This window comes from Sander lucioperca, chromosome 13 (assembly GCF_008315115.2).
Source record: "Sander lucioperca isolate FBNREF2018 chromosome 13, SLUC_FBN_1.2, whole genome shotgun sequence".
Lineage (NCBI taxonomy): Eukaryota > Metazoa > Chordata > Actinopteri > Perciformes > Percidae > Sander > Sander lucioperca.
Genome location: NC_050185.1, coordinates 13862681 through 13875777, shown reverse-complemented (window position 1 = coordinate 13875777; position 13097 = coordinate 13862681). Strand labels below are relative to the sequence as shown.

The following is a 13097-nucleotide window of genomic DNA, read 5'->3' as shown; positions in this document are numbered from 1 at the left end:
TTTCATAAACATAAAGACAAATCAAATTCAAGTTTAGATCCTTTTTAAATGTTTGTAAAATTGGTATTGATTGTTTTTGTTTTAAATTTTTTTGCAGGGTTTTTTAAGTGGATACCTAAATCATGAATGAGATTTGATCAAATAAAATAGGAATTTACCTTTTATCTAATTATTAGCTGCTGCTATACAGTAGGATATAATTCAAAATGACTCACATACTCTGGTGAAAATATGCACTAAAAATCCTGAAAGTATACAACGGATAAAGTTAAAACTATGTCTTACCTCCTTAACCCCACAACACACATAGGCCTACTTTAGTAGTCTAGTAGACTAAAGTGACTTGTAGGTTTGCAGGAATATTCATCACAGAATACCTTGGAATATGTTAAATGATTTATGTACCAAGCATAAGGTTCCCTACAGAAAAGTTACAGGCTAAAACAGGCCCTCTATTGTGAAGGAAATATTGTTGGGATGTATGCCATCTTAGCACTGGGAGGCACAGCCCATTGCTGAGTGCTGGCCAAATGCTCCAGGGCAACCACTGAATAGACAACATGTTTTCTTTTTTGACAGTGTGATGTGAGTGACTAAGCACAACTGCAAATGTATTTAATCATCATTATACATTATACTACTTTACATCTTACTTGAGTCTGAGAGACTGATGCAAGACATGACATTTTACCTTGGAAAAAAGGCTGATCTCAGCACTCATAGCTTGCTGAGAAGTGTCGCCATTTTTTTTGTCCCCCCTCAAATCAGCCCTACTTGAAATCCTTTCATACTGGACCATGTTTCAGCACTCTGTTGGTGGCCCAGCTGCTTTATTGACTCAGTTGGGCACTACTGTATCTGTCACTCACTGGAGAAGAATTAAACACCATGACTACTTCAGTAAACAAGCTTTAAGTAGCTCTGTGTATAGCCTTACACACATACACACAGTACATGGAAATGCAGACAGCATAGGGAAACAGTGCAGAATTGTACCACAATTTGTGTTTTTTCTACATGTAAGGTAAGCAACACATTAAATTACTCTCCTCACCGCTGTTTAAAGGCCTTATATGGGTTATTATTTGAAATACAAAGTGTGATCATTTTAAGGCTTGCAACACTTTTTCTACTTTCTACGAATACTGAGTACACCAAACCTGTGATCATTTTTTACAGCATTTGTTGTAGCAAGACACCAAAAGATTCAGAGCAGCTGGTGGTGCCAAGACCACAGCCAGGAAACAGCAGACAAAATGTTCATCAAAAATGCAGACTTACGAAACCCCCGTCACCACCATGAATTATTTCTGCCTAGTCGACCCTACAGGGGGGAACTGCCGACAGTGGCAGGTAAAGGTTTGCTGCTCCTCTGTCTCAGCATCAAACATCGGAGTTAGTGATGTTCTGAGATGACTCATTCTCAACTTTAAAAGACCAAAATTATTATGTTTTAATGTGATTTTGTTGCTCAAATATATTGTAGTTCAAGTAGAATAAGTGCTCCTCATAGTGTGTTGTGGTTTACTGAATGGATTTGAAAAATGATGGCCTTAATGACAAGAAGAAAAACAACTGGAACAATGAAAGGTTTGAGTAAATAGAAGATTAAGTACATAAAGTATGTAGGTTCCTACTGTAAACATCCAAAAGTACCACTATTTATGCAGTTTTACTTCAACTTTAGGTCACTATCATAGACAAAAATAAAACATTGTATTCTCATCACAGATATCGGTTCAGGGTGAATGATTGAGCATCATTGTCATCACAGTTATTTTTACGGTGTTCAAAGTAAATGGGCCTAAAGGAGCCACAACTGACATCACCATATTTAACAAGGATAACCTAATGGCTTGGGGGTTCTCCAGCTCAAACTAAAAAATTAAAATACCTGATTGGAAGGATTTCAGGAAATGTTAAGCTGTAATGTGTTAACTTGAATTACTCCATTACTCCAAATTTTGTTAAAAAGAAAGGAATTTGAAAACCATAACTAAACTTAAGTGCCTAATTATTTCCTATAATCAGTCACTTTTTTTTACCCTCTCTGGTACCCTCTCTGACTTCCCCAGGATTTCTCCTCTACCCGGACACTCCTGCTAAGATGGAGACCACATCACAAGAAGCTTTCTGCTTCAGACCCGTCTCACAACATGACAGAGGCAAAGGTCTGCAGTCTTATCTCAACCTTGAGAGTGAACTCATTTTATCTGTTTTAAGATAAGCAGTGAGTGAGTTGTGGACATATGTGTGGACATATGAGCCATACAGTGCTGAAAATAGGCATGCCAAGCAGTGTGTTGTGTTTAGTGGATATATGTGTGTTTTGGAAAAAGGTCTTGGCTCTGTGTGTGAGGGCAGAAAGTAGAAAAGTGATTTTCTGAGTTCTTTTATTTAAAGGTTTAACCAGTCATACCATCATTATAATGTCATACTACTAATAAAAAAGTAATTCATACTTCAAATATAAAATAAAACATCCATATAAGGTTAAATGTAAAAATGCTGTTACTGAAGCAAAGCAAATTTGGATCCTACTGACCTAAATACATTTTTATTAATTGATAAACATTGCCAGCAAAGTACTGACTGAAATTAGTGTGTAGCCTTCAGTCTTAATGTAAATGTAAGTCCAAATTGCTTGTAGGATATAATATTATAGGGTCTTAATTACAATCGTATGACAATTTAATATTCAAAAACAGAGCATTTATTGAAATGAAAGAAGACTAATATCATATGGTACCACTGAAAGATGCTGGGAGAAGATGACTCGCCCCAGGCATAACTAAATTTACATAAAATAACACATGACAGTAGATATATTAAGGGAAATTGTTTAGCCTGAATTATAAGCCTTTGATTAAAAAAGTAGAAGACTTGTAGAGGTGGAAAAGTCTGCCACTGAATCTTTTGGGACAACAGCAACAGTTAAAAGAGGTTTTACCAAGGCCTTAATATTTTTTCCAGATGTTGCCTCCATAGACAGAAAGATGGCATGTTTCATGGGATGTTTCATTAATGTGTATGACATTAAACCCTTACCAACATTATGGTTACCCTTCAGGAGACCATATTGCCCTGAACACACAGCAGGAGTCCCTCCGTTCTCATCCCACATCCTCGAGACAAACAGGAAGAGAAAACAGCAGCAGGGGCCGGAAACCAGGGGAGGACGATCAAGAAGGCAACCATGATCAGACAGCAGGGACAAACGAACGAGATACGACAAAGATGCAGTCTCAGTATCAGAAGGATTTCCCTCCTCCGTCCTCCTGCTGCAGAAGGCGAACACCTGCCCTCCCACAGCCAGACAACATCGGCATCAACCCTGCCTTTAGGTGAGAGTGAGTTCATCGATATCAGTCTAGCTGAATGTAGAGAGCAGTTTATCAGTATCCGTGTGTTTTGGTTCACAGGATCGACTTTAGCACAGTGCAAAGAGAGAATTACCCTGGTTGGCCCATCATGAGTCCCATGTGTGCAGGGAGGCTGAGAGCGGCCTCGTCCGGGAAACCAAACATGAAAAAATAAATAAAAGAATGTAAAAAATAAAGTCATGTTCAAATTTTTTACCAATTGCAGCAAATGTCTAATTCCATCAAATGGCTATCGATCCCTATAAATCCTAGCTTGTTATATTCATAGTGCACACAGTAATAAACATGATTTTATAAACCAGTGTGGGCTTTTGGGTTATGTGTGTCAGTCTTTGAATCACTTCTACATTCTTCTTATAAATAACACTAACATTTTTGATCTAACTCCTCAGTTTAGACATAAGTGAAATCGAAGTCAGAGGTGTTGAGTTCTCCTTCACTAACCACATCCAGCACATTGTGTGCCTGTCTGGAAATATATACTTTCTTCAAAATGTGCTAAGGTGCAATCAAATTCTTTAGTTTATTTTGTTTACTCTGTTACATCAGTTACTAAGGACTCAATTATTTTCAGCACAAATTCTTTTCTCAGGTTTAGTTTCTTCTCAGGTAACAAGAGATGAATTTCCCAGAAGCAGATCAATCTGATGAGCTAATGGACTGATGATGTGTCCAGTGCATGGAGTTCCTGGATAAGACTTAATGAACTAATGGTAAAACCAGACCTTTAGCATTTCATATTGATGACTTCAGACCGACTTGTGGTCAGCTTGAGAGAAAACAATCCACCCAGTGACTCATAACTGAAACATGATCTGCTTAAATAGGCAGGACCAGGGATCAAACAAGCTGAGACTTCAGCACAAGTCACAGTGACAGATAACTTTTAAATCAAACTACATTCAAAGATCTGCTTGTCTGTTTATAATTGTATGCATTTCTTGTTCTATTTTGCTTGTAAACAGAGCTTGACAAGTTCAATCACAAATTAGTGCTTTTGAAAATGCCTGAAAAACAAAACAAGCCAACTCAATTGGCTACCAAATAACAAAATAAGTTTTAATGGTAAATAATGGAGTTGCAACTTTTATAAATTAAATTACTGACCTTTTTGAAGCTATATGTCTTGCATTAGAATTACACAGAAAACTTGCAAGTAGCAAAGCTACATATACAATAGAAGAAAATAAATGTAATGGCTTCTTTCACAGAGCAAAATGTAACCCATAAAAATCTTCAAAGTTTTTGAAAAAGGAAAGCAACACCTTTGTGAAAAAATGATATTTGGTTTATTTAGTTTTCTTCCCTCTTGTATAGTCAGTGTTGCACAAACCCTCATCAGTGGCTTTTTACCAAGTATGATGCTCCAAAAATCTTCATCAGTAAAAACATGTATGACATAGAGAGGCACTACATTGTTAAACTGCCCACCTTAGGAAATCTTACAGTGTTTCAACTTTGATTTCAACACCGAATTAAGCATTACCTCAGATTTCAAAACAGGAACTGAATCGTCATACTTATAAAGAGAAAATGCGTTAACAGATTCAATTGGATTTACAGGTACTTTGTAGATGTATAATAAAAAAAGAATGCCAATTTGCCCTTTTAGTTGCAGATTATGCTTTTAAATTCTTGGTTATTTACTGCTGATAAGACTTCACATTAGGCTATCCTTGCTGGACAACATCAAAATTGTGAAACACTAAGTCTATCATTGTAATGTACAGTGCAAACAGGTGAATTATTACACTGTTTTTGCTGCTTAATGTACACTACAAAAGCATGTACTAAGTCAGATTTCCCTGAGAATTACTAAAATACTTGAGTACCAGCTGAAAATGGCAGCTCCACCTTGACATCTCATTACCATACAGTATAATCTGACAAAGACCAACCAGGCAACTTGTCATTCCACACCCAAACCGAACTAATAACACAAGAAAGTCATCTGTAATTGAAATGCTTATTCTTTTCATTGTCCAGTCTCATGTGTGCAAATCACCAGTCCCACTGTCCTTTAGTGCACACCTAAAATTTCTCCATTTGAGCAGACTGTGGATCAAAACTTCTTTAACAGACTTACTTTGAACATGGTAAGATCAGTACTTTTGAGTAAATACAGTTTTGTAAATATGGGCTTCATCTTCTGTCCCGAGGCCTGCTCCTGTCTCCCTGTCTGCGGTCATCCCTATCCCTGGCTCTGTCCCGGTCATCTCTCCTACCTCTGCTGCCCCAATCGGCCTCTCTGTGTCGGTCCCGGTCCTCCCTGTCTCTCGCCCCTGGTCTATCCCACTCCCTCCCTCCTCCAGCGCCTCCTCGTTCCTGCACGGAACCGACCCCGAGGTTAATGGGTTTACGGAAAGGCCTGTCCCTGCCGCCGAACCGCAGCTGTCCGGACTCTTTCTTCCCTCCCTGACCGCCGCCTAGCCGCCGGGGGACCCATCCCTTGAGAGCCCTCTCTTGTTCAAAATCCACAGCCACTTCGTGCTGGTCAACGACCAGCTTGTTGGCGTCCCGGCGTGCCCGGACAACAGACCGCTCCTCCTTGTATTCAATGAAGGCGTATCCTTTGGAGAAGCCTGTGACGATGTCCCGGACCAGCCGGAGCCGCTGAATGTCTCCGTACTTGGAGAACACTTGGTGCAGTTTGTCCTCTGTTGTTTGGGGGTTCAGACGGTACACAAACAGGGTGAGCAGTGGATCTCCAACAACGCCTTTGTTGGGCTTATAGCGGGCACCCATAGCTCTCCATACCGCCCGGTCATGGGGCTCCACGTCCGTGCCGTCGATGCTCCCAGCTTTCAGCGGGTCGTACACCTTCGCTATCGGACTCCAGTCAACCATTGTTACCCACAATTAAGTTACAAAGGTCTATTTCTTCAATACATGAGTTTCAACGACAGTTTCCAGGCGATTATTTCGCTACATTAATCGATAACTAGCAGTGACCCGAGTAGTCTGCAGCGCGTGCATCAACAAAAACATTCCGTCGTGAAACGAGTTCTAGTCTGTCGCGTTTAAAAAGGTTCCTACTTACTCGACTTTAGATACTTTCTAAATAGGCAATTTTGTAGATTACAAATACTTGTCATTATTTATAACTATGTGTAATTACAGATGTACACGTATTTACAATGTATGTTGATAATTATGTAGAATTAAAGTAACAATAAATAAATAAATAGCTTACACTATCCCCAATTTTCAGGTAAGTCGGTTGGTCAAACTCAGCTCTTTCACTTTGTACAAGCACACTCACTGTCTTTTCTGTATTTTAAAATATGTATTGGCCTAATAAAAATATTACATCCCATAATGTAATGTGCAAGACTTTACTTAATTAACAATAAAACATACGCATAGGTTGATTATTTGAAATACGTTATATCATTTTACTCAACAGTCTCAACTCATGGCTCACTAGCTATTTTTTCGGAGTTTTCAAACGTTTTATCATGATCTTCTTTAGCTGATGGAGTTCGCTCAGATGTCATAATAATGGATCTGCTGAGACGTGAGCTCAGTAGCTGTTAATTTTGTTTTAATTATCGAATTGTTCTTATGTATTTATTTATTTGGCCTGAAGCACTTTTGGACTGTCTGTGATAAGTACTATGTAAATAAACTGTTCTTACTACTTACTTACTGTTATGACTGTTAGAGCTGTTAGGACTTGTTCATATTTGCTTTACAGTTAAGCATGGAAGTTCATTTTTGACCTTGAAAAAAAAGTAGTTCCAATCCAACAATCCCCACTAAAGGTCCACTTACTATATAAACGTAAAATGTTTAAATGTCCTCAGTTTCCACCGAGTAATCCTATCCAGTAACTAAAATAACAAAATACTTCCAAAACTATTAATTATTTTGTTCAGTACACTACAGCTCCATAATATGAAATGACTAAATGTAAACTGTATTCATGTAAATTGCATTGCTGTATGTGAACACTTGTAACACAGGGCACAACACGTTACAAAAACATCATTTAATAAAACAGTGAAAAACACACTGGTTTTTGGCTCCACATCGACTTAATTATTACAAAATAATAAAGATGCTTTCACTTCACTGCTATGTACAACTATTTTTGTGGTTTATCACTTTGTTATAATCCAATGTCCATTGTACATTATCAAACAGCTTTGAGAAGAGAACAAATCTTTCTCAGTCTATTTTCAAAATGTCAGTTCTGTTGAGTAGATGGATTAGATATTCTGTCTTCTGTCTAAGTCTATGGATGAGTCGTCCTGCTCTTCAGCTCCTCTTCCTTATCTAGCAGTTTCCGATTGCCATTACATGTCCTCCACACTCCATTTATATGCTTCCTCCTGGACGGCTTTTTTATCCGCCATTCGTGAGTAGCGTTTCTGTTCAAAACCATTTGACCTGCGAGACACACATAAATCAAGTTCCACTGTTAATTCTGCAAGCACACCCTCAACTCCATCTTTGATTCACCAGAGAAAACCTCCCTACCTGGTTACATTTAATGTAGAGGCTAGGCTTGCTGCGGTAGTTGATGTTAAACAGTGTTCAGGCATACACAGTTACATCATTTGCCCACCAAAACCGTCGTTTTGCTTTATTTTAATTATATAAATAAAAACCATTTAGTTAATTTAGCATAGCAGCAGCAATGTTTTAAATACTAAGGGTGTTATCAATACTGGTCAGACAACAAAGCTACAATTATAAACTGGAAGTATCTGCTCCGTGCAGAAGCAGAGTTGCAGCACAGAGTAGCAGAAGTTCACTTATCATGTCATGAGTAAGGAGAGTGTCAGACAATTTGGTTCAAAGCGAAAAGCAAAAGTGCCTATTTGGCAATATTTCAGATTTAAACCCAGTGCTAATAGGGAACCTGATAATGTTAATAAGGCAATCTGTAAACTTTAAAGGTAGCACCATCTGGAGGCAACATTTGGCTAGAGTGGCCGCGAACAGAAAATCTTTGGCTTTACGCACACGCAGCGAAAGTTTGAACGGAGAGGCCAGAGATCAAAGTAAGCGCTCTACAGATATTGAGCGTCATCGACAAATATGTTTTCTTGTAAAACGTCCGGTGTAATCGGTAACACCATCACAAGTTTATTAACCGGTGGTACTATTTCCTCACTGTGGCATCCCTGGAGAGGCCAAAATTGTGATCAGGATTATTGTACACACATGAGATGTAAGAGAATAGTGTAAAAGTTAAAAAAGGACACAAGGTAACATTCATTACATTACAAATGCATTCCTTTTAGTCACTCAATCACAGACTGACGCACACACTGTACCTGTCAACTCCATCCCAGCGATGGCCTGGTAGAATATTAAAGCGGTTTGGAGGTGGTGGTGGGCCTTTATATCGAGGTTTATCTGCAAATCAAAAATATGATTTACAACATATAATGTAATGTAAGTGGTAACAACCATTTTGCATCAGTCAATTTAGGGAACAAGGTACACATATGCAACCTTGTGTCTTTGTATTGCGGTCTTTTTTCCGTCTCAGCATCGCAGCCATCGGATCTCCATCCCTTTCCTGCTCTCTCAACATGCGGTCAAGATCCTCGTCATCGCGGTGACGTGCCAGCGGCTTCTGGGCTTCATGCACTGCATCTTCAAGTTTTTGCTGATGCATCTGGCCCTGGGCCAACCTATAAAACACATGTTGACTTTAACCATGGAAACAAGTCAGCATACAATACATTTCAAATCTTTATGTGGTCACAATCACACTGCCTTCTCATAATGTGTAAAAATCTTATGCAGACTTACCCTTTCCCCCACTGAGCATATTTCTCATCTTTTGCTGCTTTTTCTCCAGCTTTCCTCTTCTGTTCTTCCCTCTCTGTATCCAAATCCCTCCTTTTACCACTCTTGTCTCGGAACACCGTCTGGGCATTGCGGGATTCATCTAGTCATAACAGGAAAATAGGTATGAAATGTCATCTGAAAGAGGACTGCATCATTCAACAAGAACTAATCACAACTATGACCAAAGACATTTGGAGTATTCATGGGTCATGTAGATCATATGAGATAGAAAGTCCTGTGAGTTCCTCCATCAACAGCTGTGACGAAAAAGCATCTTAAAATGGAAAGCTGAGCCAACCTTCCAGTGGCTGGTTGATTTTTTCTCTGCGTCGGTTCTCCTCCTGCTCCTTCCTTAAAACATCTCCAGAAACCAGACCTGCCTTCCCACCAGAAAGCATCCTCGGACCCTGAGAAGAAAACAGAAAAAGGCATTTCATACACAGACTTTTTTTTGGCAAATAAGATTTCATATCACTCTTTAAACTTCTCGTTGCTCACCTGTGACTGGCCAGGTCTACGAGGTGGTGACAGATCTTCATCCGAGTCCTTTCCACTCCACGGCCGCCTCCTGGGTGGCAACTGATCAGAATCAGAGCCTCGTTTTGTTTTTGAGTGCCTCCTTGGAGGCGATTGGTCGGAGTCTGAAGCTTCTCCTTTTAGTGGCTTTTTTCGAGGAGGTGACTGGTCAGAGTCTGAATCATGCTTGTTCTGAGCCCTCTTTGCCAGTGGTGACCGATGAGGATCAGGTTCAGAAAGTTTTTTACTTGATAATGATGAACTGGACTTTCTTCTGCCGGGGGATGAATCTGACAAAGAAATAAGGAATGGTTTAGTGTAGGTTTTATATAACTAAACACCAAAATTACTTTTCTAATGTGGCTTGTTAGGCCAGTTGGACTGTGAGGGGATGGCAGCAAAAACACTGGCCAGAATATATCGATATTTTTTACTTATCATTTAGCACATTTCACTGTACCAATTTTATTGGATTTTAACACCACGAATCCCAATATACAATATTATTTTCTAGATTAAGACCTCGTAAAAATTATTAAGCAAGAGTCTCCTCATAGTGACTTCTGAAATATTTAGGAGTTCCAGCAAAATGAAATGTTTCAGTTTGACCTTCCACTATCAAGCAATCAAATGTGATGGACATCAACTACTTAATAGGTATTTTTACAATATATATCCATTAAATAATATCGTGATATACTGTATATCAATACTGGAAGGTTTTCTGGTTGTTGTGATGTTTATGTCTTTGCTAGTATGACCTTGTCCTATGTAGAAAGAGACCAGGTTCAGCCTAAAAAAAAAAAAAATCACTTTTCATCACCTTTCTCACCTTTACTTTGTGACTTCCCCGATTTCCCTGACCGTTGCCTAGAAGGCGACAAGCCTGGAGAATCATTGCGACCACTTCTGGGACGAGATATCTCTGGAGAGTCATGACGACCCCTCCTTGGGGGGGATGTGTCTGGGGAGTCATGGCGACCTCTTCTGGGAGGGGATATGTCTGGAGAGTCATGGCGACCTCTTCTGGGAGGGGATATGTCTGGAGAGTCATGACGACCTCTTCTTTGGGGGGATGCGTCTAGGGAGTCATGGCGACTACTGTTTGATGCCACAGGCTCTAGATGTTGATACTCTCCTCCTTCCCCCTCTTCTGTGTCTTCATTTTCATCAGCTATTTGTAGAGGAGACTTAAAGTAAATAAGCTTGTTCAGCCTAGAGAAAAACAATTCTCTTTACTTCGTTCACAAATACCAATTACCTCCAATCACTTTCCATCTATTGCTGGTTCTGAAGGCTTCCAGCTGTTTCACTTCCTCTGGTCGATCGTCAATCATCTCAGCAATCTCAGTAGACAAACACAAGTGATGAAGTTTGAAGAGTGTTCGGCGATATGAACATTTGACAACCATCATAGATTTTGCCATGCCGTCTATCTCTTTATACATATGCTTGTGTGAGAGCATTGTCGACAGTGTTGCAAGTTAATTTAAAATTACATATACCATGACTGGGTTTTTTATCCATATCGCCCACTCCTATCTAAGGTATGACATGTCTTTAATCAAAGCGATGCAATTTTCTACATACAGCTAAACCAAGATAAACCTACCAAAAACCTTAGAAAATTACAGAAATACGTGTATACAATGAGAGTACACGGCATGTTTATCAGGGGCACATGCAGAAGTTAGCGGGATAATCACTGCACGAGAACGACTAATATAACGTTATATCTATGTGAATGAATGGGCACAGGCTAGCCAGCTAAATGGAGATAGCTAACGTAAAGTTCTTACCACTGGAGCTTCCTCTTCGTCCTCTTCAATCTCCTTCTCCTCTATGGCCATCTGTTTCCAGTCTATGTCATCGTCTACTATTTTAAGTCTTTGATAAGAAGTAAAAGTGAGTTAAGTACACAAACGTTTCACTCAAAAACTAAGTTTATTACAACGAGCGGCGCTTAACAGCAACAGCGACCTCAGCTAACGTTAGCTTAACACACACACCCTGCCTGACAACAGCTTATTTAAAACGTATCCGCCGACTCACCCTTTTTCAGGAACCTTACGTCGTTTCTTTTTAAGCTTCCCCTTTGACTTCTTTGCATCTTCGTCGGCGGATAAATAACGTTTTAGGTACTCAGCTTTAGATAGCTCTGATCCACTGCTGCCATATGAAGCGGCCATCATTATGTTATCGGAAACTACGGATAGCACAGAGGGTCAAGAACGCAAATTTCAGCCAACTCGGTCAAATACCAGACGAGAAGCTCTGCTAAGGGTTTATGTCATGTAATGTCAGACAATACTCTTTTTGCCTCTTTGGATTGTAAATGTAACCGGCAAAAGTGTGTGCGTGAGCGTGTGTGTGTGTGTGTGTGTGTGTGTGAGTGAGAGAGAGATTTTTGTAATAAAGTGGGCGTGGGCAGCTTTTTCGTCATGAAAAGTGAGATTATGAATTTAAAGTGTCAATGGGAAAAATGGCAATATAACAACACCCTACCTAACTAACTTGCATGTTCACTTGTTTTACAGCTGTGCAATACTCTTTCCAATTCTTAATGGTTGATCTGATTATACTCCAAGGGATGAGATTTAGAAATCCCCAGCCGTGTGCTTTTCAGTCACCTTTTTTTTGAAAGTTGCCTTAAGTGTAATTTTGTCCTCATAGTGGAGGTTGTCACAATACTTACTTAAAGATACAGGCATATATTTAATAAATTAATCTCCCATGCCAACACACAAGTGATCACAATTTATGTAATTAGTGACTTCTAAAACCAATTGGCTACACCCAGTATGATTTAGGTGTGTCTTATTGAAGGTGGTCAATACTTATGCAGATTAGTATTATGTATTCTATTTTTGGAATTAATTCAAATCACTTTGTAGATATTTTCACTTTTACATCAAGGGGTCTTTTTCAGTATATCCGTTTAGGAACAATAACACATTAAATCTACTTTAACATTGTGAAACAAAAAGACATGAACATTTCCATGGGGTTTGTATACTTTTTTATACTGTAGGCCTAACCCGTACACTTACCACCCTACATTAAAACATAAAATGCATAAGTTGTAATTCTAATCATGTTGTCATCATTAACATTAGTAACACTTTTCTCCAAAATGATGGCGCTTGTGTGCATGACACAGCTTTAAAAAGCAGTGAAATCTCCTGTTATTTCCATCTGTGTAACAGTTCTGTCCTACTATTATAAACACTGAATTCACAACAAATCAATGTCTCACTCTAAATAGCATCCCTTTATTGAAAACAAATGCAGTTTCCAAAGTCATATTTACATGACAAGTTACATACACATACAGCTATGTGTGCCTCTGCAGCAAAAAGCACATCTCTAAACATTTCTGTTGAGTCATCT

At 39.1% G+C, this 13097-nt stretch overlaps 3 protein-coding genes across 8 annotated transcripts; 1 reads left to right on the top strand and 2 right to left on the bottom strand.

Annotated features, from left to right (window-relative positions):
• Positions 1–263: 263 nt before the first annotated feature.
• Positions 264–4216, top strand: si:dkeyp-69c1.9. Of its 2 annotated transcripts, none has more exons than XM_035991085.1 (5): positions 264–1024; positions 1192–1353; positions 2076–2171; positions 3071–3344; positions 3423–4216. In XM_035991085.1, the coding sequence occupies exons 2-5, from the start codon at positions 1257–1259 to the stop codon at positions 3535–3537; spliced, it is 582 nt and encodes a 193-aa protein (XP_035846978.1). In that variant the 5' UTR covers positions 264–1024; positions 1192–1256; the 3' UTR covers positions 3538–4216. The 2 variants fall into 2 exon arrangements, with proteins under 2 accessions (XP_035846978.1, XP_035846977.1); XM_035991084.1 differs by having other exon boundaries at positions 1180–1353.
• A 441-nt stretch (positions 4217–4657) lies between these two features.
• Positions 4658–6371, bottom strand: snrnp35 (small nuclear ribonucleoprotein 35 (U11/U12)). 2 transcript variants are annotated; one of them, XM_035990951.1, is made up of 2 exons: positions 5315–6371; positions 4658–5151 (listed from the first exon to the last, which is right to left on the bottom strand). In XM_035990951.1, the coding sequence occupies exon 1, from the start codon at positions 6228–6230 to the stop codon at positions 5526–5528; it is 705 nt and encodes a 234-aa protein (XP_035846844.1). In that variant the 5' UTR covers positions 6231–6371; the 3' UTR covers positions 4658–5151; positions 5315–5525. The 2 variants fall into 2 exon arrangements, with proteins under 2 accessions (XP_035846844.1, XP_035846845.1); XM_035990952.1 differs by having other exon boundaries at positions 4658–5147.
• A 987-nt stretch (positions 6372–7358) lies between these two features.
• On the bottom strand, positions 7359–11995 carry bud13 (BUD13 homolog). Of its 4 annotated transcripts, none has more exons than XM_031320413.2 (11): positions 11760–11995; positions 11507–11594; positions 10969–11053; positions 10729–10881; positions 10540–10689; positions 9690–9997; positions 9490–9598; positions 9153–9291; positions 8850–9031; positions 8669–8750; positions 7359–7775 (listed from the first exon to the last, which is right to left on the bottom strand). In XM_031320413.2, the coding sequence occupies exons 1-11, from the start codon at positions 11897–11899 to the stop codon at positions 7682–7684; spliced, it is 1530 nt and encodes a 509-aa protein (XP_031176273.1). In that variant the 5' UTR covers positions 11900–11995; the 3' UTR covers positions 7359–7681. The 4 variants fall into 4 exon arrangements, with proteins under 4 accessions (XP_031176273.1, XP_035846768.1, XP_031176272.1 ...); XM_035990875.1 differs by having other exon boundaries at positions 10540–10667; positions 10746–10881; XM_031320412.2 differs by having other exon boundaries at positions 10540–10728; positions 10768–10881.
• Between the last annotated feature and the right edge of the window lie 1102 nt (positions 11996–13097).